The sequence below is a fragment of the Bacillus rossius genome, chromosome 15 (genome assembly GCF_032445375.1).
Source record: "Bacillus rossius redtenbacheri isolate Brsri chromosome 15, Brsri_v3, whole genome shotgun sequence".
NCBI lineage: Eukaryota > Metazoa > Arthropoda > Insecta > Phasmatodea > Bacillidae > Bacillus > Bacillus rossius.
In genome coordinates this window covers 42,098,686-42,125,138 of record NC_086342.1, presented here as the reverse complement: position 1 = coordinate 42,125,138, position 26,453 = coordinate 42,098,686, and the positions used below count along the sequence as shown (strand labels likewise).

Genomic DNA, 26,453 nt, shown 5'->3' with positions numbered 1-26,453 from the left:
TCTTAGTTCAATACTAAAATCATATGGCATTATGTACGTACCTTAAAATTGCATTCCTATCAACATACAAATTTACAAGGACAATAGGTTTCATAATTTATTCAAACATAACTTGAAATTTTTTATTCATATAGGTACTGATTCTTAATCAACTCCCACCACTATATAGTGATTCTTAACATTTTAATATCACTGTTAAAAATCATTATGAATACCTGCAGTAGCGGATCCAGAGGGGGGGGGGGGGGGGGTAAGGGACTCAAGCCCCCTCCAAAAGCATCTGGGTCCTCTATTGTTTTAGTGTTTCGTGTTTGCCTTGATAAAGCCTAGCCTCAGCTGGGTTAAGCCCCTCCCAAACCAAAATCCTGGATACGCCACTGAATACCTGTATCTAAAATGATTTCCATTTACAGCTATTGTTTTCGTATCTGGCCTTCAAGCTATAATTTATTTAACCATTACTGTGTTGATATGTATTGACATTGAAAATCATTATTACTTGCGAGGTATGGATAATGTATATAAGATAAAATATTTTGAAAGCTCATGTGCTCCAGATGCCAGTTCATCTGGTAATACCAGAGCAAAATGTTTATTATTATTATTATTCATTAGTGTAATCCAAGAAAAGCATTAATTTGGTAATTTTCAGAATTTTTTTTTTTTTTTTTTAGAAATATAGCTCTATATAAAATAAATAAAAAAATGTTTTAGTAATAAAACATATCACATTTAAAGCTGGAATAAGTAGTTTTATAAGAATAGCAAAGGTTTTGAAATTCGTTTGTAATTTTAGTTTTTAGTTCAGAAACAATGAACAAACATAATCACACTATATTTTTATAATATTAGGCTAAATATAAATACTAAATCACAAATTCTTTATGTACAAAAGGCAAGTCATCTTAATATGCGTTTCAAGTCTTTCCGAATGCAGGGTCAAGTGGAGATCAATTCAGAATAGTTGCATCGTAAAAGTCTTGTGGATGGGGATGGGAACATGGCACCTATTGACCCCACTGTGTCGACCAGGTCACTGCACACCGGTGATACTACGCAGCCAGGGCTTGTAGTAAGTAGTGCGCATGTAGACTCCCGGCAGGTATGGAGCCGCGCACTTGATGCCGTGTGATACTGTGCCTACCAGCACATAGCGGCCGTCATCTCGCTCCATCATCAGCGGCCCTCCACTGTCACCCTGTAACACGCACAACAGTCTTGTTGACCACAACTATCTCCACACTGGTTCACTTGGTGCTGTGTAATGCGAAGCTATCAGTACAATGAGCCTATCTCCACACTGGAGCTACCAGCACATAACTGCAATTACCTCCTTTCATCATCAGCACTTTCGTCATGAAAACACTCGCAAAGTCCTCTTTCAACTGCCTTATCTTCTAACTTGATAATTTTTTTTTTTGTGTTTCATTACAATCATATTGTCTTCTCACTTAATGATAAGCTTCCTCTGGTGTCACCTTTTTAAACCAAGTAAATGGATATTCTTAACCACCCTATCTCCACTCTAGCATATTTGGTTCTTTGTGTCACAATGCAAACATACAGTTATCTTCCCTCTATATCATCAGGAGCCCTCTGTGGTCTCTTTTTGAACAGGTTCAAAGACCTATTGTAACCACCTAGACTACATTCAATGGGTGATATGCGAGACATAGAACCACAGAACATAATGGTGATGTATATTTCCACCACCATCATCCTCCACTGTGTCCTATAGACACGAACATGAGCCTAGTGCATACTTACCTCTACACTTGCTGACATAATGCCATGCATCAATATCCAGCCAGTAATTACTGATGTTGTCTGACACCCTCATAAGCAGCCTTTCACTATCGCTTTTGAACATGCAAAGGGTTTTGTTTAGCTTTATCAACACATCCGGTAGGGGGGGGGGGGAGTTGAGGTCTGCGATGTGGAGGGTGAATAGGAGGCGGGAGAGCATTGTGCCCTCAGGGATCTCTGCTGTATTGGGTTAGGTGGGGTAATCTTTACTCGAACGAGCAAAAGAGACACACGAGGTGAGGTGAAATGTCAATGGAGGAACGGTGCTGGATCAGTTGGAAGTGGGGGACAGAGTCGAAGGCTCTAGCTAGGTCGAGGAGTACCATGCCAGTGTGCTGTCTCCTGGCAAATCCCTGAGACATCAGGAGTTCCACACGGGCAATGATGTGGATGGTGGAGTGCTGAGGGCAGAAGTCAAACTGGTGATGTGGAAGGAGGTTGAGGGAGTTGACCTGGTTTGTGGATGATCCTCTCTGCGACCTAGGGAGTAGAAAGATAGGATGACAGGAACAGGGGAGAGATGGTAGTTCGCCTGGTTTTGGGATCGGGAAACTATGGCCGTTTTCTACTGTGTAGGATGGTGACATAGGAGAAACATGGAATTGATGATGTGGGTGAGGAACACTATGGATGTGGATTTGGGTAGGATAAATTAGACTTCGAAGGGGTTTATGAGGGGAAAAGGGGGTGTAGGGCAGGGGGACAGGGTGGGGCACTGGGTAGAAACAAAGGTGGTGGTGAGGTAGGCAGCGACAGCCTCAGATATCTCTGGTGCTGTCTTCGCCATCCCAGTGGGTGTGGTGAGGGGAGGGATGGTGGTCGGGACTGATTTGAGTCGGCAGATGTATGACCACAGGGAGCTGGATGTGGCAGTGAGATTCTGGAGGTGCTGTCTCCAGGCGGGTCTTTCACTCTGCAACCATCCTTCGACACCATCCACACAGCAGGAGGTACACCCTCAGGTGCAACGAGATACAGCTTGCCTGCCAGAGGCCATGGAAGCAGTTTCGCAGGGACACTTCGTCTTGAGGAAGGAGAAAGGGGGTGGTGTTGTGGAGGGTGGTGATGGGGATGTAGGTAGAGGCAGTCACATAGATTGCCTTGGAAAAGGTGATGACATTGGCATTGATGTGCTTGGGAACATCGAATGAGAGTGTGAGCTTTACGAAGTCATAGTGGGGCAGGCGGAAGTTGGTTTGGGGGTGGAAATGGAGGGATCCCAGGATGAGTAGGTGGTCGGAGATACCAGTGGTGATGGTGGTGAGGTCAGTGATAATGGGGAGAGGGGAGGAGAGGGCGAGAATGATGATTTTGGGTAGGGTAGAAGGATGGGTTGGGAGGAGCTGAAGAGAGAGGTGAGTGTGCCGGAGGAGTTAAAGGAGGAAGCTGCCTTTTCAATTTGCTGCGATGCAGCCCCAGTGAGGATAGGTGGCATTGAAGTCCCCAGCCAGTACAACATGAGTGTCGAGCTGTCCAAGGGCAACAATGTCGGGGGTGGGAAAGACGAATTGGGAAGGGAGATACAGGAAGACCAACGTCAGGGAGTAAGTCAGTCCGTAGAGATGCAAGGCCACCATCTCGGCCGGCCATGGGGGAGTGAGGGATTTGGCACCAATGGTGGGATAAGGTGTTTTGGATGAGTAGTATCACTCCTCCCTCCACCCCGACCATCGTGGTCGACACAGTGGACGGGATATCTCGGTATCTGTGTAGAGATGTTGGTGAGAGCCATTTTTCTTAAAGGGTTGCGAAATCAGGTGAGTGTTCATGGATAAGGTGTAGGCAAGAGAGTTTGGGGGAGAGAAAAAATGTATCTCAGATAAGGATCTTAAGGGAAGGGGTGGAATCCATCAAATAAACTTACAAGAGCTTGTAGTAGCACCTCGAATTTCTCCGAGGGGCTGCAAGCTTGGGAAAGAGCCGTCATGATGTTTCGAATGAGTGGTAAGTACTCTCTGATGAGAGTGATGATGTCCTTGAGCATGGATGATATGGAGGTGGTGTCTGAGTCAATGGTTGTTTGAAATGTGGAGGTTGCTGGTCTCTGTGAGGAGGATGGAGGAGTGGATGTGGGTTGGGGAGGGGATGGTCCTGGGTTCTGGGCTTATCGAGTTCCAGCATTGCCTGTCAGCAGGGAAGGTACCGAGGGGCCTCTGTGAGTGTCTGTGTTGCAGGTTGTCGTTGAGGGGTGATGTCTATGGTATGCCTGTAGGTCTATGCAGTCAGTTGATGTCGCAAGGTGCAGTCCCCCGCAGTTCACACATTTGTTGGTGTTTCCTGCGCAGCTTTTGGACCGATGGGTCCAGCGCATTTAAAGCATGCTGTGTCCTGGCAAACATGTGTGGTTGTGGTGTTGATGGATGCCCTGTTGGTTGTTAGTTGGCACTGGAGCATGCTACCAGAGCCAGGTAGCACTCAACTTGGAAGTACCAGCAGCCCAGGTTCTTTAGTGAGAAGTAGGGAGCTGCATCCCCTTGTTTGGTAGTATTAACTAGGAATGGTTGTTTCGTCACAGTAGACACAGGTAAGTTGAGGTTCAGAAGTTCTTCCTTTACCTCCTTGGGCGTGGTAGAGGCAGGTAGTCGTTTTATGACGAGTCTGTCTGTTTTCTCGTCTGTGCAGAGGTGTGTAAATGGTTTGAATCATAGTTGGTCCAGTTTGTTTTACAAGTACTTTTGGTCTCTTGTGTTCGTGGTGTAGAAGCTTGTTCTGTTGTGGATGGTTGTCATTGTCAACTTCCCTGTTAGTTCTTTCTGCCATTGGGCAGCGGTGGTGAAGGGGTTGGTTCCGGGGCGCAGCTTGCAGCCAATTGGTGGTATGCTGCAAACTAGTTGATTGGTAAAAGAAATTCTAACTGTCCAAAAAACACTTAATACTCTTTTGTAATAAAAAATTCTATATAATTGAGTAGGATATGCAGTATTTCTGTAATGCCACATTACAAAATATTTGGTCACCAAAATAAAGTGAATTAATTTTCACTAGTTTATTTTTTGCCTTTTAATAGCCGATGCAATTATTTTCACATTCAATATAGTTATGTTAGTAATATATTATAAAAGCTACTATCTAGTGGGTGGACCCAAAACTACTTCAAAAACTATGTCTAAGTCTGTGCAGTACCATGAAAGTTTTTCCCATATGATTATGCTATTAAGAATAATCTTAGTGTGCAAGTTTAATGAATTTGAATTGAACAACTATGTTCGGACTTAGTTTAAAAGAAATATGTGATTTAATTATTTACAAAAGAGATTAACAATAGAGTTTTAAAATAAAATCTATGGAAAATAAAAGATAATCCTTAAATAGCAATAATCTAAATATATTTTGATGAAGTATGATGTCTGGTATCATCACATGAATATCGCCAAGATGCCACCAGATCTAAGCACATAAAATATGTAGTTAAATTGATTAAGAAATTTTAGCAAATGTAAAGACAGCTGCTCAATTAACAAAAGAAAATGTATTATTGTGACTAACCTCACATGAGTCTCGCTGGCCATTCGCGTAGCCAGCGCACATGAAGCTACTGAGAATGACCTTGGAATGTCCCGCTGTGTGGAACATCTCCTGGCAGACAGAGTTCTCTATGATGGGCACTTGCACTTCCTGCAGCACGCTCGGAACACCCCCGCCTGCAACCCAACAAGCTCAACGCTTAGAAAGCTTGCATCACTCAGAGCAGTTTTATAGCTCCTAAAAATACCATCACTCAGAGCAGCTCGTAGATCCTGAACAAATAATCTTTTAGAGCAGGCTCGTAGCTCCTTAATATTCCATCACTCTGAGCAGACTTACAATCCCTGAACATATCATCACTCATAGCAGGCTCGTAGCTCCTAAATATAACATAACTCTTAGCATGGTCACAGTTCCGAAAAATACCATCCCTCTAAGTAGGCATACAGTTTCTGTACATATCAATACACATAGCAGGCCTACAGCTCCAAAACATACCTTTACTCAGAACAGGTTTTCAGCTAATAAAATACAATTCCTTAGGTCATGCTCACAGCTCTTTAACATAACATCATATGGATCTTACTTGCAAGTTTATGTATGTATGTACTGGTCCAGGCCCGTGAAGTCCTCGCCGTCGCGAGGCATGCAGATGGACACGATGCTATGCTGGTGAGAAGGAGAGAAGAAGGGAAGGAGAGAAGGAGAGAAGAATACAAGGAGACAAGGAGAAAAGTAGACAAAGAGAGCACGCACCGTACTTGAGGCGGCCCCAGCCCGTGACCGTGGCCATGCGGCCCGTGAAGTCCTCGCCATCGCGAGGCATGCAGATGGACACGATGCTATGCTGGTGAGAAGGAGAGAAGAAGGGAAGGAGAGAAGGAGAGAAGAATACAAGGAGACAAGGAGAAAAGTAGACAAAGAGAGCACGCACCGTACTTGAGGCGGCCCCAGCCCGTGACCGTGGCCATGCGGCCCGTGAAGTCCTCGCCATCGCGAGGCATGCAGATGGACACGATGCTATGCTGGTGAGAAGGAGAGAAGAAGGGAAGGAGAGAAGGAGAGAAGAATACAAGGAGACAAGGAGAAAAGTAGACAAAGAGAGCACGCACCGTACTTGAGGCGGCCCCAGCCCGTGACCGTGGCCATGCGGCCCGTGAAGTCCTCGCCGTCGCGAGGCATGCAGATGGGCACGATGTGCTTGTCGAAGGCCACGGGTGTGTCCAGCTCCAGCAGCGACAGGTCGTTGGCGAAGGTGGCAGCATCGTACTGACGGTGCACTATCACGCGCTTCACGTTCTTCGTGACGGAGCGCCGAGATTCCAGCTCGCCGCTTATGTCGAACTCCCCCATCACGGCCACCAGGTTGGCCAGGAACCTGTGCACACCCACCACTCATGACTTACTCCTCAAAAACTTACCACTCACTGCTCGACCACTTATTCCAGACTGTTCGAGCACTTACCACTCACAGCTCGACCACTAGCTGTTTTGTAATCCCAGGATTATAATGTATTTAAATAATTGCAATTATTTTTTATTTTATTCTAGAATAGTTTTTCTATAACTAAAATTTATTGTTTCTTATGTGTGCTTAGTACGTCCCCTAATGAAATGTAACCTAATAATACGGGTTAATGCCGACATGCGTTTGGCTATTTAGACGATTTCGGCATGTGGGTACAACAGAAACGGGCTTGCACTTTAGATTTCATCATGTTTAACTTTCATCTGTGGTGCTCATCAATTTAACCTCATTACTGTTGCTTATTACAGTTTTACCCTCGAAGCACCGTAAGAAGCATAACTACAAAAAAGAATGCATTTCTCTATATTGTTAGTGAATTGATCCTACTCAAAATACCAATTAAAGAAGGACTGTGGGTAACTTTTGTAAATAAATTGACCACTTGTTACTTTTTGTTTTGTTTTATGAACAAAATTTTTTCCAAAATTGGGAAGGACCAGTGAGAGACCTACCTCATCAGAATTGTAATATATATAATTTTTTTTTTTTAATTATGTGGAAACTATTTCTGCTCCACTCGCAAACGTTTATGTATCTTTTGGCAAATTCGATGTAAGTTCGCAAATAATTTCTAGTTATACAGTACATATATTTTACTATTTTACATTATAATTAGGAAAACATTAGAAGTATTAAAAAGGGATTCCGAGACCAGGGTTTAAGAAATGATTGGGAGGATTGTAGCCGCCATCTTGGATTGTGATACAACGAAGGTCATGTTGGATGACCTTGACATTGAACTTTGAACTTGACTTAAAATAAACTTGCCATAAATGACTCATAATTCCTACAAATAAGCCAAAAATTGGCCTAAATCCGCCAAAATTTATAGTTCTTAGGGAAAAAATTCTGCATAAAATATCAAAAAATAACAATTTACCTATTTCGAGGGAAACATTCCCATTTTGAGGTAATACCTCGACCATAAGGACGACTTGACCGCCATTTGAAATTGTTAGGTAACCATGCAATTATTGTTATGGCCACCATCTTGAAGGTAACCTGGGAGGAAAGGGACTTGTAGGTAGGTAAACTGTCAGGGAAGGGACTTGTAAGTAGGTGAAATGGGAGTGAATGAACTTGTATGTAGGTAAACTGGGAGTAAATGTATTTGTAGGTCGGTAAACTGAGAGTCAAGGAACTTGTAGGTAGGTAAACTGGGAGTGAATGAACTTGTATGTAGGTAAACTGGGAGTAAATGTATTTGTAGGTCGGTAAACTGAGAGTCAAGGAACTTGTAGGTAGGTAAACTGGGAGTGAATGTATTTGTAGGTCGGTAAACTGAGAGTCAAGGAACTTGTAGGTAGGTAAACTGGGAGTGAATGTACTTGTAGGTAGGTAAAAATAGCTGACCTCGCCCTCGACCAACTAATTTGCCCGTGAAACAGAGAGCTTAGTGATGTTGTTTGTTCCTAGATTGTGCCAAGTATCACTCTGTTTCATATACTTAAGGTCGATATTATAAATACCTAACATTGTTTTTTGACTCATGACTCATCGGACTTTTAAGTATTAAAACTTGCGTCTTTGAATACTCGACCACCGAGACATACACTACAGTTTGTATTAAAAATATGTAAAATAATAACACATATTCTAACTTGTAATTATTTTATATGAAGGATATATAACAGCACATGCTGAAAAAATTGTTTTCTATGGTTGCTAATAGGAATGCATGAAACAAGGAGAAGTGACACACTCTAGGAACAAACAGTAGCAACAATTTCTATGTTCCATGTGCAAGCAATATGGTTGAGGGCCGGGAAGCAGCGATGTTAAGCTACATACATGTCCCTTCACTACTAGATTGTCCACCTGCAAGTCTATTCCCTCCCAGTTTACCTACCTAGAAGTCCCTTTACTACCATTTTACCTACCTACAAGTCCTATCACTCACAGTTTACTATCCTACAAGTCCCTTCACTCCCAGTTTGCCTACCCACAAGTCCCTTCATGCTCAATTTACCTACCTACAAGTTCCTTCATTCCCAGTTTACCTACCTACAAGTCCCTGTACTCAGGGGCGCAACAACAGGGGGGGGGGGGGGGCAAGGGTATTTTGCCCCCCTCTGAAACCTTGAAGTGGGGGCAAACAGGGGCAAAGAAATTGCTGTGTAATTAATTTTTAGATAATAAAACTGCTTAAATAGCACCATTTTCCACCTTGAAATACAAATTTTCCCGGGGGAGAACCCCCGGACCCCCGCTTCAATAGGGGGGATCGATGATTCTTTATAAAAAGGTATATTGCCCCCCCTTTGAAAATTTAGTTGTTGCGCCCCTGCCTGTACTACAATTTTACCTAACTACCTACAAGTCCCTTCACTCCCAGTTAAGCTACCTACGAGTCCCTTCACTCCCAGTTTACCTACCTACAATACCCCTCACTCCCTATTTACTTACCAACAAGTAACTTCACTCCCAGTTTACCTACCTACAAGTCCCTGTACTACAATTTTAACTACCTACCTACCTACAAGTTCTATCACTCACAGTTTACCACCCTACAAGTCCTTTCACACCCAGTTTATCCCTCTAACAGTCTTTTCACACCCAGTTTACCTACCTACAAGTCCCTTCAGTTCTAGTATCGCTACTCCCGGCTAGCAGAGTGGATGTGTGTTGTCGGATAGTAATGGAGCCTGGAGGCACCTAGAGGCTTAGATCTCACTGTTGCCACATAAGAACACAGCTGTGATGTAACTTTGCTCTCCTCAACCAAGTCATTTCAATATCTACATTCCACCACCTATATGACTAAAAAAAGTACATTGAGAAAGAAAAAGGGATAAATTTTAAATGGTGACTGGGGAGTGGGGTGCTTAGTGGTTATGACAATAACAAATTGCAACGTAAAGGAATTCTTCAATTTGTTAGCCAGTAAAGGTCAAGGTCATTGACGATGATTGGTGAGGTGAAGGTCATCCAAAATGCAGGATGAGATTAAGATCATCCAGGATGGTGACTGACTCCTATTCCCAATCCGCAATCCGGTGTTACCATATGAACTATATATACCTACTACATATTATGAAACAAACTTATAATTTTTTTTAAAATATTTTTAATACTTATAATAAGCATTCAAAATTCATAAGAATACTAAAAAAATACATCTTTAACCTGTAAGATTTTTGCTCATTACCAATTCAAACACTCCAAGCGACATGTTTCAAGAGCTCCATAATTAACAACCATTCTTGTAGCTTTTTATAATTGGCAATATCCAGCCTAGCTAAACAATGTTAACAGGCTTGCGAATGATACAATAACAGCGCATGTCGAGTAGTTTACAATAGAAACAATGATTGACTCTATACTATATGATCGTAAGGCACTATCGCACTCTTCATGTAATGCAATGCTATCTTAATACAATATCCCTTCATATGATACTGTTATATTCAACCTGGATGCAAAACCACCACCTAACCACTCACCTTGAGACAGCTACTGCCAATGAAACACAACTATGCAACGTACCCTGGCTGGCAGTGGGCCGCAGTGATGACAAACCGGGCGGTGATAAGCACGCCACCGCACTTGTTCTTGGTGAAGAGTCCGAGCCACGTGGACTCCTTGACCAGCACCTGCCAAGGCCAAGCGCCGAATGTAGCTCCCTTTCCTCCCACGATGCGGCCGTTCTTCATGAGTGGCCTCACGCCGCACTCTGCCGGCACAGCATCCATCTGCACATCAACCCTCTACAACACTGCTCTGTCTGCTTACAAACAGCCGGCAGAGCATCCCCTTGAATAATCGGAAATAGCAGCATCCCATTGTTACGAATTACTATCTAATTTATCACATTAAGAGACTGAAATATGGTTGATCACCATTTTTCTCTTTCGCTAGTTGCAGTCTTGAATAACGATGATTGATTATTTTAGGGCTCCATGTCGGTCTATGCGGTGTTCCTATCACATAATACTAAAACCAAAGGTAAGCAAGTTGGAAATTAATTATGAATACTTTAACATTCTAATATTAAGGCAGGTACTACTCATACATTGCCATGCAATGATGTTTCCATGGAGAACATTATATAGGTATATGAAAGAAAGTGAAATGCGAAGTGTTACTCACCGCGCTTGTAGTCCACAGGTCTGGCGGTGGTGGAGCTGGTGACTATGGTGGAGGTATTCAGCTCATCTGCCGATGTCTCCTCGGCGGTAGCTGGAGTGGTCGTTGTCCGCTTCGTCGGCCGCTTCGTCGGCGTCGGCCTCGTCGATGCCTCCTGCTGACCCGAAACAGTGGACGATGTCGTAGTTCTTCTCGTCGTTGGCCGGGGACGAGGCCGCCGAGTCGTCGTGCTCACAGCTGGCGGTTGTCCGGTCGTCGGCCTGCGGGAAGGCTTAGGTTTCCTCGTGGTCGGGGAAGTTGGACGGGGCCTAACCGTTGGCCTCGGAGACGTAGCCTGATTGGCCGTGGGCCTGGGCCTCTGGGAGGTGATGGGTCGTCTGGAAGTGCTGATTGGCCGCTGCGTCGAGGAAACGGGCCTTGCAGAGGTTGAAATACGAATGGGTCTCTTTGTTGTCGAGCCCTGGAGACTAGGTGTTGGTCTGCGTGATGAAGTGACCTTGACTGGACGTCCAGTCGTTGTTCCAGGCCTGGAACTTACTGCAGTGCCAATTGTAGATGAAAAGTTGTTTCCAGTCTTAACCACCACATCCTCCAGTTCCAAAAAGTTCTGTTGCAGTGAATTGACGATTTTGCTGACAAATGAATGAAGCTTAATTTTCAATTTGTCATTTTCCTCAAATGGAGGTGTACTCACCTCATTATCCTGAATAATTTCTAAAAACCCAGGAGGTTCATCAGTTGATTGCACTACCAATGGATTTTCCTGCTGACCTATACTAGTCATATTCAGCTGAGGGTTCCTTACGGGTGGAAAGTTTACTAAATCCTCATCATTGTTGTTGAGAGTTGTTGGGTGTTGCGAGGGAATATTTGTCCCAGAGGGTTTTGACAGTTGACTTAACGTTGTTGGTCTGTTTGAGGAGGAATCTGGACGAGTTGCTAAAAAGGTCACAGACAATGGCTTAGTTTCACTAGTTGTGTCTTGTGTCCATGTAGAGAATATTGATGAGGGTGATGAAGCAGAACTTGAATAAATCATATTTGTGGTAGAGTCATGACTTGCCTCACTGCTTAAAGACAATATTTCTGAGCTAAGGTTTTCTGTGGAACTTTGATAGATCCCTGTAATGTGACCAGAAGGTTTCTTGTAAATCGATGCTGTTGATTGTGGGTAGTCGTGCATCGACGAAAATATCGCTGTTGGTATGTAGCTGGAAGTCGAATTCTTATGGTTTCCCATTCCTGCAGGAAGATGAACTGTTGGTTTAGTGGCTACAGTAGATGTTTTAATTATATTTGTCGTTTTATTGTTAGGCTTTTTGCTAGCAGTTGTAGTATTATACATGTAAGAGTTAGAAAAAATATTAATAGCAGGGTTCTTTGTTGTACTTGATGAAAAAATTGGTATTTTAGTGATATACGAGCTATGATGCATATTGCCTGTGGGCCTAATAGTATTTTGATAACTACCTGCATTACTCGAATAATGACTACTTGGCCAATGAGTAGTATAATCTGATGCAATATTTTGAAGCACAATAACGGTTGGAACTGGCTTTTTAGTCATATTTGGTTTTTTCAAATAGTCTACACTAGTTACTGGAATCATTGGCTTTGATACATAATTATTTGAGATCGTGGACAGTCCTGGGAAATGCTGAGTAGTGGAAAATATAGTGGAATTTTTAGAGTAATTACCCTTATAGTCATCTGTAGAGATAGAGGGCATGGATGATGACCAAGCTGTCTCATTAGGTTCCCATGAGTGTGCGGGTAGGCCATCTATCAAACCCCAAGTTGAAATACCAGGCCTGCTATCAGGTTGCAATGTGGGCATGAATGGCTGGATGCCAGAGTTAATAACACCCAAGTTACTGTCATTCAAAATTGACAGTATGTGATTGATGGACTCCGAATGAGACTCAGGGTAGGGCTCCGGTTCTGGCACTGGCTCTTGTTCGTGTGAAGGAGGTCTCTTATTTTGACCTTTGTCGAAAGTAATAACTGGTACTGGTACCATGCCATCATCACTGTCAGAAAATTTATTTGTGGAGGATGATACAAAAGGTTTCTCAGTGAGCTTGGTGACAGGTGGAGTCTTGTGTCCTGGGGATGGTCTACTGGATGGCCATCTACTAGAGTAATAAATTGGACCCACTGACGAGGCTTCCTTAGTAAAAACTTCGTTACCATCAATCTCATTCATCTCAGTGGCATCCGGAATAAATGGCCTGCCTATAGTGGTTCCCAGAGGGAAAGGTTTTTTGCTAGTATCGAGAGCATAGAAAGTAGTGTGCTTCCCATCTGTGGCAGTGACGGTCTTCACAGGCTTGATGAAATGTGAAGCAGTCTCAACACGGCTGTCATCCACGATGGCGGCCTGCCACTTTGAGAAACTGTTACTATCCACCGAGCTGATGGTGCTCTTCTCCAAGCCAGACTGCATTATGATGGTCTCGCCCTCCCCATGGCTGCCTTCCAAATGGGATGCAGATGGATGGAAAACTTCCTCCGGGTTGTTTGCATCAGCGACGACAGAGCCGTTCTGGTGCAGTAGCACAGTATCAGCCTGAGGCAGAGGTCTTGTCGAGGGGGTGTGGCTGCTGGCATGTTGGAGTATGTGATCGGCTGTTGGATGATAGGTGTCCGTGACCTCCAGGTCTGGGTCGGGCAGCTGGAAGGTGGCGCCATCTGGCAGGCGGCAGCACGACCCGAACAGGAAACCATCCACACAGGCACTGACCACCTCACCATTCCTCTGGGTGCACTCGTAGTTGAACATGCAGATGCCCTGCTGCCCAGAGCGACTGTGGCACGGCTTCGGCACTATCCGGTATCCACCAAACAGCTTCCTGCCTGCAGCAAAGAAAACATTCATTGGCACATGATTAGGAAATTGTCATGAATTTCCAGGTCAAAAAATATTTTGGCTTTAATATTGTAATGCACGATATGGCAAGAAATCGTTCGTAAAACTGAATGTGCTTAACAAATATCTCTGTCAAAATAATATGACCACAAGTCATTTAAACTAATTTTTCCTGTGAAACAAAGTTTTAACACTAATTTTATTAGGCAATAACTTTCCTGAAATTTTTTTGCACTCTTTTTGAACATTAAAATGGCTATGTTAAATCATATATCCATGCCATATATATGACTGTCACAACAAAAGTAAATTTGGGACTTGATTCCATTAGAAAATTGTTTGTGGTTTTTAATGTTGAAAATAGACATGTGACTAATTACATTTGAAAAAATTCGAACATGGTTTTATGATGAATTAAACTTAATTTTTGGTTGTGGCCCTAGAAGTTTGACAGAACAATGTGTAAAACAAAACGAAATTTTTAATTATTAAGTTCTGATATGTTTGTGTAAAAATGTTTGCGTAAAAAATGTTAAATGAAATGCATAATTTATTTTGTGCATTGTAAATAAAAGAAACTGTCATATTTTTTATTTAAAACTACGCAGATAAATGCTGAAAATATTGTTGAACCCTTATGACCATGGGATGATGTAGCATTAACTAATTATATTGCAACTAAGTAGTTTATGTATAAAAATGTGCTTGCTTATTGCCTAAAATTTGGTTGTTTAAATGTGTAATAAGAAAATAAGTTTTATGAGAAAATCATGAAACTGTGACCTCCTAATCGGAAAAAGTTTTTATTTAAATAAAAACCTCAATCGCTGTGTTCCAGGAGTTAGCGTATATCACAATAGCTAAAATTTAATTTTTTATTGAAAGAACATTATAAATATCAGATTTCAGTTTATTTTCTTTCTAAACGTAATTTTTTATGTCACGGTCAATGTCTCTAAAATCGTGTGATGGTGAGCGCATTAGCATACGCAATCGGAACTCATTTAAAAGTTTTATATAATAATTGACTTTTAAATAACAAATTTTCTTAATATTTAGCTTTAAAATTGTAAAATAGACTTTTTATAACTACGTATGGATTTTTTCACACTGTACCTATCGTATTTTAGATATTTTAGCTAGTATTTGTGAAAGTTAAATTCTTCTGTGTTGATATGTATCTCTATTTTCTGCGCACTTACTGAAAAGGTAAAAATGTTAATCTTTACTATAAATACAAAACAAGTACAAATTAAAAGAATACTTAAAAATGTTTATACATAGGTATTAAAAAAATATACGCATTAAAAAACCAGAATTAGAATTATAAACACAACACCCTTATGAAAAAGATATTATCGATGTTAGTATAGTTAAATTAGAATATTAAGCATGGTACATGTATCTATTTTTTATTCTTTAGGCATTAATAAATTTGGTTGTCTGTAAAGTAGGTTTACGGACGACAGTTTAACATGACGTCATAACAAAACATTGATGAAAAGATTGCATAATTTTATTAATAAAATGGAATCATTTTTATTGAATTATTATCACTATTTTGTATGGATACAAAGAAGGTGTGAAATGAAATCTAAAATTTAATTGATAAATTTACTTTTATTTGCACTCATTAATTCAAATATGTTTATTACTTTAACGAAGAGATTATATTAACTATAACTTTTATACATGCTTGCTATTTAACTTCTTGAAATCTGTGTTATTCTTTTAAGGATAGAACGATGCTAGGAAAAGTAGGAAACGAATGGGAGTGTTGCAAGTTTAATGTGCCTCGAAAAAGTCAAATCGATGGTTGTTTCAATCGAGTGGAAGAGAGATAGATGTGGCGCAAGCGTACAATGAGCGTAATGGGACACAGCGTAACGGGACAATGTGCGTAACAGGACAATGCGCGTAACGGAACACTTTTTCGTGCGTGCAGCCGGCGTTTATCGATTTATTAGACGTTGTCACGTCAAAAAAGTAAAAATCTTAGTTCTAGTGCCATGCACATAATATCAAAATCAATTAATTTGTGTTTTTAAAATCTCTCGCACCCACATACATTACAAACAAGGTTATGTTTTAATGTCCTGTGTAACTTCAGTATTACGATGTCGCTATAAGCGAAAAACACGCGGCGACTTCGCCCTGCTACTTTCTTGTCGCTGGTTGCGGCTTGTGACGCTACTGCAGCCACTGGCTGCAGTATTCCTGCTTTACATTTCGTCATTGATCAGCTGCGAGGATTGGGCGCGCGGATCTGTGTGCCTACACTACGCTATAACCATGTGGCCAATCATCCATTTCATCCTTGGGTTATTGATTTGTTATTGCTGTTATTTGTTTGCTTGTTTTGGAGTAGTTCGCAGATAGCATAACCTAAAAGGTAGGTAGAAAAGACTCTACTTGGCTTGAGCTTGGGGTGAACATAGATAACTTCAGGGGCCCGTTTCACAAAACGTACAAGTTGACAAGTGACAAGTTACAAGTGTAGAGATGACAAGTGACAAGTACTTGTAATTTCTGTTTCATAAAAGTTTTGACAACACTTGTAGAATAATAGTGTTTTGATTAGTGTGACGGCCATTTTGAAAAGTCAGCTGTTTGCTTACTCTTGGTTATGGCTGGGAAAAGGGATTGCAAGTTAAATATTTTGCGTGAAATAAATGATAGGAAAGATGTTCTATTTGGACAATTTTCACCAAGCATTACAAAGAAAAGTAAATCGGAAGCCTGGATTGCCATTCATGAAAGAGGAAAGGCAATGGGAGTTGTTGGAAATACCAAAGACTGGCAATATACCAGGGACACCTTTTGGCCAAACATTAGGAAAAGGACATTGGTAAGTTAAATATTTATTTTAAAAAGATGACAAATATAATATCATCCACATAATATATAATCATATTACAGTAGTGTAAGTATTGTGACATTGTCCAAATATAACTTGTGAAATGCTGACAATGAACGATTTCGTTTATAGGCTAAAGTCGACACCGCAAAAACCACTGGAAGTGGAGGAGGACCAAATGCTGTTTTAAACGACATTGATTTAATGGTTCTCCAAATTTTGGGGAAAGAATCACCCGTCATAAGTGGTCTGGGTGTTCCAAATTCCTTGGAAGATGATGGTGACGTTGAGCACCCAGCTGTGGCAGTAGATTGTGTTACCTGAGCAAGTCGTTGCGCACACATCGACAACCAATAACGCCAACGAAACAGGTTCAGATGATTTCTTAGGTGGAAAAGGTATGGATCATGTTGCTATGTTTATATTGTATTAGAGTTTCAGCATTCACGAGTTATCATACAATAAATTATTAAGTATTCTAATGCTCGCGTTATGAAAGAACTAAGAAGTTATACTGTAGCTCTATTTGTCCAGTCACACGAGAATAATGAAAGTTAACATTTGTTGTAATAAAAACTGCCATACATGAAGCAATATATTTGATTATTTGCCATAACAGTATTTAACACACATATTTAGCACTGTCGAGAACAATGTTAAATAAAATTAAATGTAGTTTTTTACATCACAGAGAAAATAAAACCTCTATGAGAGTTTGTATGAAAAATTGAAGCCCCGCCTCCAATTAATTTGGCTCAGGATGTTCATTACACTTGCCAAGATGTGTGTATGCATGAGCAACAATAATAATAATCAATACTAATGGCAGTTATTTATTATGTGTTCATTTTTTACTTTATCACTACATACACATTACTAATTCAATTGTAACTGGTCTTGCATTTTTTCTGACTGTTGTGTGTCGAGTAATGTGCTTTTGTTTTGTAGCAAAAAGACATTGGGTCACAAGAGGTACTAAAAGGCATAGTGATTTTCTGGAAAATGAAGATCTCCGAAAGAAAAAACTGAAACTTCAACTGGAATATCTTGAAATGCAGAACTACAAAACACGCCTCGAAATTCTTGAGTTGGAGAGACGACTGTCGTTAACAAAGTCACAGTATACAAGAGGATTAGAAGAGCACATGGGAAATAGTGACAAGGGCGATGGAGTCTTTGTTAAAGGAGACAACAACGTCATTCAAAATGAAGATGGGACGCAGACAATATATTTGCATATGGGAAAGAACTAAATTTTAAGTATAGGTATAAGTTAATTAGGCCTATTTGTTCATGGAAAAAGTTTCAATGTATGTAACAAAATACTTTTGAGTAAAATAACTTCATTCTTTATCTTCGGAAATGGTAAATTTTTTCCTGCAAACGATTCCAACCTCCAACTTTTTCTCCTCTTGCATCGCCCTCTTCAGCTTCAGGAATAGCATTTTCTTCAATAATGTTTCCACTATTTTGTGCTTCATGTCCTCCTTCGGTAATACGAGCTAGGTTGCAAAGGGCTGCACAACACAGGAAAATATTTCCTGCAAATATAGGATCAACACGAAGGTGATTCAGACATGGGAATTTTTCTTTTAAAACTCCGAATCCATTTTCTGTAAGCCTGCGGGTCTGCTCGTGAGATCTCAAAAATCGCCCCTCAGCTTCATCATTGTCATTTGTAACTATTGGAGGCATAAGCCATTCCTTCAAAGGATAAGCACTATCACCAAGTAATATACCATTGGCTATAGGTCTCCACCCTGTCATCATCCTTGCATACAGCGTACTATTTCTCAACACACGTGCATCGTGGACACTTCCTGGCCAGTTCGCATCGACATAGAAGAACTGTAAATTTGGACCACACACAGCCATACAGTTGATAGAATGATTGCCATGACGATCAACGAAAGTTGCTTCATTTTCAGTTGGTGCATCAATCTTTATTAGTGTTCCATCAAATACACCACATACCATCGGCATTCCAGCTATTTCATGAAAATGCTGACACACACTGTGCATATCATTAGGCCATTTCACTAACTCCCGCAATAACACATAATTTACACTTGTGACAAATGAATGTACTACTCGACACACTGTAGCCTTAGAAACACCATGCAAGGCCCCAAACTGAATGATACTGTCCTCCTGTACCCAACCAATGCAATGCTATTAAAACTTGTTGTTTAACTGACAAAGCTTGATTTCTAATGGAAGAATGTTGCAGGTTATGGCCAAGCCTATTTACTAACATATCCATGTTTTCAGGATGCATCTTGAAACGTTCATTGAATTCATATACAGTCTCCATATTACAATTAGTTCTTAATTTAAATATTTTCCCTCGCCTTACATTGACGTGGATTTGTTCTTCTTCATTATCCGAGGACCACATGCTGTACATATACTACTTGTCAATTATTTGACTCAGCTCGGCACACTTGTCACTTTTTCCAGAAACAAATCATTTACTTGACAAGCACTAGTCGCTTTGTGAAACACGTTACTTGTCAAACTGCAGAAAAACGCTTGTCAATAACACTAGTTTTACTTGTCACTTGTCACTTGTACTAATTTCTATATGAAACAGAGACTTGTCAAACCAGACAAAAATACTAGTGCTACACTAGTTTTGTGAAACGGGCCCCAGGAAATCTTCCAAGCAGCTCAGTTAAACTGTGCACAAGGAGGTTGTTCGCCCGGATGAACTCGAAGCAGCGCGGAGCGGCTATGCTCGGAGCAAGTGCCCTCCTTGCGACAGGAACGAGCAAGTAGAGCGGCGACAGCGACACAGTTGTCGCTGCCTTCCAAGGCTACCAACCTCTCCCAGCAGCCTGGCTATGGACGAGCGGTTTGCCACTTGCATTATTGCGATTAATTCGTAATTACTTACTTCCAGTTGTTGTAGATACGGATATATTCTTTAGATTTATTTTTTTTTAAAAATCAACAGTTGGGTAGCCTACACTGGAAACCATGTTATTTTGTTCAAGTTTTCAATTTAAAAAAATTAAAATAATATTATCGCATAGTTGACTTGTTTAAGCTGATAAAAAAAAAAAACTCATCGTTAATTGTAAATTAATTGTAAATCATCAGGGATGTCAAGAGATTATTGTAAAAAAATTATACTAGTTATGCTGTGATAAATATAATAATGTTACTTTTCCATCTTCAAAAGGCAAATGACGTGGTAGCCAACAAGGCAAAATATTTCATTTGTGTAATCAACAATTTATTTTACAAAACTTTACAAAAATTAATTTTATTATTGTTAATTGCACTTACTTATAAAAATGTTGTTTGAAATCCCATCTACAGCTTTAAAAAAACACATACTTTAACAACTAGGAGTCTATTGGTTTAGGAGAACTAGGAATACCCCTAGTTAGGAGGACTAAGGAAATGCTTATTAGTAGGAACTGGAATGCCTTAAGTTAGGAAGACTAGGTTTACACCTGAATTAATATTTTCCGCGCTATTTTACAACAAAGATAACAAAGAGTTTATATTTTTACATACCAATTATTTGACCAAAAAAATCGAACATAGGACATAAGTTAAAAGTAAACAGTAAGGTATAAATACTGTCAAATTTTCTTTCAACGATGAACAACTGATGACCAATGTTATCACAGAAAATTTGTAGCAATTCATTAAAAGATAGACATATTCTTTAGAATATATAACTGATTGCTAAATTTTTAATACGTAACTACAAAAATTTGCTATAATACGAGTAGCTTTGTTTATTACTGTCAAGCTACACAATATATTAAATATTTTTTGAATGATTATTCCTAAAGTAATATCTAGGATGCTTACCTAAAATAATGTACACATGAAATTAAGTAATTGCAGAGTTTCGTAATAATCGGCATACATGCTGCTTAGTTAATTTGCCAAAACTAAAAAAAAGTTAGCTAAATTAAGCTCCAACTGAACTAACCCCAGCAGGGCATTTAAACCTTTGTTTATTTACTGTCGTAAATTAATACCAGGTTTATGTGTATGTCTCCCATTATTGTTAAAGCCTAACAAAATATTTTTGTTATTTAAATTAAACAATGTAAAGTTAGCCAGTAACTGTTGTACATCATTTTCTGCCTGTGACTACCAGAAAACTAAAAAGAATAATTCTAAAATAAAACATCAACTCATTCACCAGCGTCCGTAGTCCTTTATGTTTGTATGTTAAAAATGTAAATTTTATGTGCTCACTCATATGTTCACCTCTGGATTAGTTTTACTTAGTCGCTTCTAGCGTAGCCAGTTTCCTGGTGTTTTTTTTTTATTTTGCTCAAGTACCATTCAAGGGTACCTCAGAGAACACGAAGGGGAGGGTGCACTGTTTACCGATATTACAATCGGCCCCGCCTGAGTTGTCGTTGAAGCGCGTCTTTCAACTCCACCAGTAGCAGTACCAAGGCTTGGTAGACTTATAACTATTTTATTCAAGGCGAAAAAATATTTCTTGGTAATGAAATAATCGTAGTTACTAACACGCAAAATTATTTAGTTGTAAACATAAGATATTTTGTTACGTGGATGCTTGCATAATTTAGTGTGGCAACCACAGTGAGTTCCGGGGTGCAGTGAGCCACTAGAGTGCTCCTAGAGGCGACGAGACACTGGTTGGTGCACGCAGAGTCGCCCCTAGCGCCCAGCCTCACCTGAGGAGCCGTCAGGCAGCTGGGCGATGCTGAAGCCGAGAGCTGCTCCCAGCAGGAACAGGAGACATGTCACTGACAGCGGCCTCATGGTGACGCCTGCAATCACACACTACACTTGTAGCCCGTGCACTCTTCACCTCTCATATTCAGAACAAAGCTACGTTGCTCTCAACCAGTGCCACAGTGAGTCCAAGTTGCCAAGGACACATCCAAACACATTGTCACCGTAACTCATTAATGGAATTTATGTTGACCCCTAAAATAATTACTTCTTTATCAAATCAATGCAATACACAGATACCGCACCACTTGTAGTGACACATCAAGAATTAATAACTTTAAATAAGTGGCGTTTCACCCCCATTAAAAGATGAATTTTAATAAACCCAAAAAGTAAGCAATGTGTAATTCTAGATGAAATATATATTTTTTTTAGTTTCTACCCTTTTATTTTAATTGAATTCGAAAAATTAGTTTCTATTATAAAAACACACCTAAACAATTTACTAACGGTTTTATGGTTTTAATTTCGCAAACTGGTAAAATTGTGGCTGGTAATTTTCCAAAGTTTATTATTGGTACCCAAAAAATCTATTATGCTTAATTTATTTCAGAGATATAATTAATAATCTTAAAACTACTCTTACCCATTTTCGTCCCTTAGGAATTTCATTTCGCAAAATGGTAAAATTGTGGTTATTAGATTTCTTATGTTTATTATTGGTATCCATAATAATTTATTTATTATGCTTACTTTAATTCGGATATACTGCTGCTACGAATGAGTCCGACAACTCTGTCATCTGGCCCCTGGTGTGTTCGCTTGCTATGATATTAAAACCATTAATACTCTTTATAACCTCTTGGGGGTCGCAATTCGCAAAATGTAAACATGGTAGTTGGTAGTTTTCGTAGTTTGTTTGTTGGAACACAATTTTTTTTATCATGCTTGATTAAATTCTTAGTTAAATTTATTTATCTTAAAACAATATTCATCCCATTTTTACTCCTTAGGGCTAGATTCAGCAAAATAGTACAATTATTGTGGTTGGTAATTTTTTTTGTATTTTTTATTGGTCCCTTGTATCTTTTGTTATTCTTGGTTAGCTTACAAGATAAAATTAATTCTATCCAATCTATATTTATCTCTATTTCACCCCTTCGGGGTTGAATTTCACAAAATGGTAAAATTGTGGTTGGTAGTTTCCTTATATGTGTTATTATTATTGGAACCAAAAATAATTTATTCTGCTTGATATTATTCGGAGATATGATAAAGGCAAATAGACAAACATTGAACATACAAAAATTCAAAAATTATAATTCCAATTTAAAAACATTTTAAAAAGTGGTCTCCTTTATAATTTCATAAATAAATTTTAAATGTAGATTTTTTTTACCCAAAACTAATTTATTAGTGTGGATTTTAATAAACAAAAATATTTTTTTATATCGATACTAAACAAGACCGAAATGTTATGCCAGCATTGTTGACACATGTTTACAAAAATATATTACCATGGTTTTGATTAGTAAATAAAAATAAAAGAGGGGGTTGTCTGTAAAGTCGGTTTACGGACAATAATTTTACGTGATAACGTCATATAAAACCTTTTAAATTGCTGCTTTTAAAAAGCCCGCCTTAACCTGTTTGATATTATAGAAGACTAGACGCGCAGTTCCACTCTCGGGAATTAGGTGTGAGAAAGACAGGCGCGATAAACGGAAGCGCACAAGGAATAAGAATTATGTGTACACTAGCTGCCCGACCAGGCTTCGCACGGCTATACTAATGGAAAAAAATTAAGCCACATCTCCCATTTACAGTAATGGTAAATAAAAAAAAATCAGTGAAAATTTATTACAATGCTGTATAATGTACCGGAGAGAAAATGAATAGCACCGATGGTTTCCCGACTCGTGCACGCAACGTACAACTGATGTACCCGTACTTCGCTATGGCAGTCTACAGGCAGATCACTCTTGCGCCGCTCATTATACATGCCCCTCCTTGTAGGTACGCCACTGCCACGCGATGTCCGTTGCCATGGAGACGCAGAAGGCATGAACAATGCAAAATCCTGTTCTCATGCAGACAAAGTACCCACTGTTGCCTGGTTTAAACCACCCATGGGAATTCATTTTCGGAAAATGTCATCCTGCGTAACATAAGGAACATTACTGTGAAGTTTCAAGTCTGTAAAATATATATACTTGTAAAAAAGGGCAATAAAAAGCAAATTAAACACAGAGAGAGGAAAAAAAAACAATAGTTTAGGTTTGCGATTTAAAGTGATAAAAAATATTTAAATACTAATTGAACTTTTATGAGGGTACTGATTGCTTCGTTGTTAATATCACACGGGTGTTTTTTACTTGTATGGGAAAATTAAGAATGATAAGGCATCTAGTGCGTGGCAACAATGTTAATAGGCAATAGGAAATAAACTTCTAGCGCCTGCAGCATTGTCAACACACACTTCGTACGTGTACTGCATGTCGTATCTAACCCCCTCCAACGCATTTGATTCTAAATTGGACTTTTAGTAAGGATACCTAATGTTATTGATAATATAATATAGCCTATAGCCTTCCTCGATAAATGTACTATCCAACACTGAAAGAATTTTTCAAATCGGACCAGTGGTTCCTGAGATTAGCGCGTTCAAACAAACAAACAAACTCTTCAGCTTTATAATATTATAGTATAGATTCATTAATAATAACGCCCCTCGCGATAAACAAAGGAAAATATGTATGAACGTGTGCCTGGTTGCCGCGGAAGCTGAAAGATATCGCGATTCGTTCGGTTCGCGTCCGTCACCGTAGATGGCGGCACCGTAGGGTAATAATGTTATTTCGTTTTTATAATACGGTTCTATAACAAATACGCATCCCAAATACACCAAAATTATTTATAATATGTTACAATATTTTTTACAACATTGTGCAAATGATCCCGGGTGTAATTTGAATTATTATGTGTAACTGTAAAACACCATTGTTCGTACAAAAACTTATTTGAAAATTCAACATTACTTTTAAATAACCGTACCGATTGTGCTGAAAATCGATGTACGATCGTTAAATTACATAATATTAATAATTCAGACGACAAAAACATGATTGAAAAGTCAAATCGATGGTTGTTCCAATCGAGTGGAAGAGAGATGCGGCGCAAGCGTACAATGAGCGTAACGGGACACATCGTAGTGGGACAATGTGCGTTACAGGACACTTTTTCGTGCGTGCAGCCGGCGTTTATCGATTTATTAGACGTTATCACGTAATCAAGATGAATACGAAGCAACTAGTCTAGTGCAGGCACGTGGCGAGCGGGCAGGGAGGTCTAGTGTAGCTGTTCCTCTTGGCAGAGCAGCACAGGAGCGACGTGTTTGTGCGGGCCGCCACAGCCGTTACTGTGGTTAGCAACGCCGCGCGAACACGAGCCAGTGTACCTCGTCTCTCGCAACACCATTCAGCAGCACAGCGTTTAGCAAGGTTACGCTCTGTTGCCGACTTAAACAACTGTTAGTGCAGTTTTCTCGTGGTGGCACATTATCAGCCTCTCGATTCACATACAATTTAATGGAGATTTCCAGAATAGTTTAACTAAGGTTGTTGATAATACAGCGAAAGGTCTTTAATACTGCATTCGATGGTTCGTCACGTTCAGTGACTGAGCCGCTCTCTTGGGCGGGCCTGTGAGTGTCGTCCAAAGTGTCGGAGCCGTGGTCGGTCCTAGTTGCCAGAGACTCGACCCTGCAGGTTCACCTGATGCTCCAAGGAGAGGGCCTTGTTTGCAACTGTTTCCCAGGCCGCAGCTGTGCAGTCGGCACTCGCGGCGTCTAGGCCACTGTCGAGGATAACCATTCTTCCCTCTACTCTTTCCATTCGCATATGCAACTGTAGCCTAACTTACAATGCCACATTATCCTTACATTGTGTACTGACCTCGTGACACTGCGTGGCAACAGCCTGTAACAAGTTGGTGAACACCCTCTCCTGTTCTTGGGATCTTCTATCCAGCTTTCCTTCCAGGTTACTTGGATTTCATTTGACAGGTCACTCCTCAGACTGCCCAATGCTGCTCCTGTACAGGGTCGCATGTGGTAGGAACACGTGTTAGTTTGGCAGCAGGCACATCAACATTTTGGGTAATGGTTAACTGTTCCTGCGCTTTCACATTTGCTTTGACAGTGACATCGTACTTCCGGGGGCAGTAGAGCCCCCCCCCCCCCCCCCTTGCCAACCTCACTGGCGGAACACACACCTAGCACATCCCAACACGCAAGAAACTGTCAGCGCTGTGCGTGTTAGCAAGTAAGTCTTTCACTAAAGGTTCATTTTCCATGTTTCTACCGCAGCATGGGATTACATCTTAGCTTATACAGTCTTGAATTTTCGTATAATTTTTTTTAACAAAAAAAATTGAAAAGTCGATGCTCACCATTAAATATTTAACTAATCTAAAGGGCAAAGAAGAAGCTAAATACAGAAAGACAAATTTACTGCAGATAAACAAGTGCACTTCAGATAGACACGTGTACCGCAGATAAACAAATGTACTGCAGGTAGAGAAGTGTACCGTGTGAAATAAATATGTAATAAGTTATTAATGACGTAGCTAATTTTTCCCTTAACATATTTTAACCAAATTTATTTCCCTTCCTAAGGCTATGTATTAACATGTCATGTTGGTTTTAGTTTTATTTCTATTGTTTTATTTCGAAACCACAATAATCAACCTACAAGAAATTAAGTATTTGTAAAATTAAGTAAATAAAAAAAGTGTGGCATGAATTATGACACACGTTAATTAATATTTGATTATTCTGATGTTCTTTTCTAAACCTTTAGGCCTATAATGAAGAGGAATGTTCTAGAAGTAATAGTTAGCCACGACACTTATTGAGGGCGGAAGCTGTAAGTGGGCGACGTGTTTTTCCCTACACCGTAAAAAAATTCGTAATATTATAAAATTTAGTAATTTTACTTTTTATCGGATTATTTTGAGAGAAAAAAACTAGTAGAGTTGGGGTAATTTTACACAAATGTTTTAGATAACCTTATTGTATTATAGGCTTCGGTAAAAATAATGAATTTTTATTTACTATTACAAAAACTAACGTGTTAAACTACGCATTTAGCTGTGTTAATTAAATG

The 26,453-nt window shown here is 39.9% G+C and overlaps 1 protein-coding gene across 1 annotated transcript in view; it reads right to left on the bottom strand.

Annotated features, from left to right (window-relative positions):
* Positions 1-771: 771 nt before the first annotated feature.
* Positions 772-26,453, bottom strand: part of LOC134539480 (serine protease filzig) — a 37,588-nt gene continuing 11,906 nt past the window's right edge. The window contains exons 2-7 of the mRNA XM_063381550.1: positions 21,288-21,383; positions 10,889-13,741; positions 10,286-10,472; positions 6,384-6,649; positions 5,293-5,447; positions 772-1,198 (exon numbers count right to left, since the gene is read on the bottom strand). Of these exons, the coding sequence (XP_063237620.1) occupies positions 1,034-1,198; positions 5,293-5,447; positions 6,384-6,649; positions 10,286-10,472; positions 10,889-13,741; positions 21,288-21,375 (3,714 nt within the window). The 5' untranslated portion in view covers positions 21,376-21,383 and the 3' untranslated portion in view covers positions 772-1,033. The remainder of the gene's footprint in view (positions 1,199-5,292; positions 5,448-6,383; positions 6,650-10,285; positions 10,473-10,888; positions 13,742-21,287; positions 21,384-26,453) is intronic.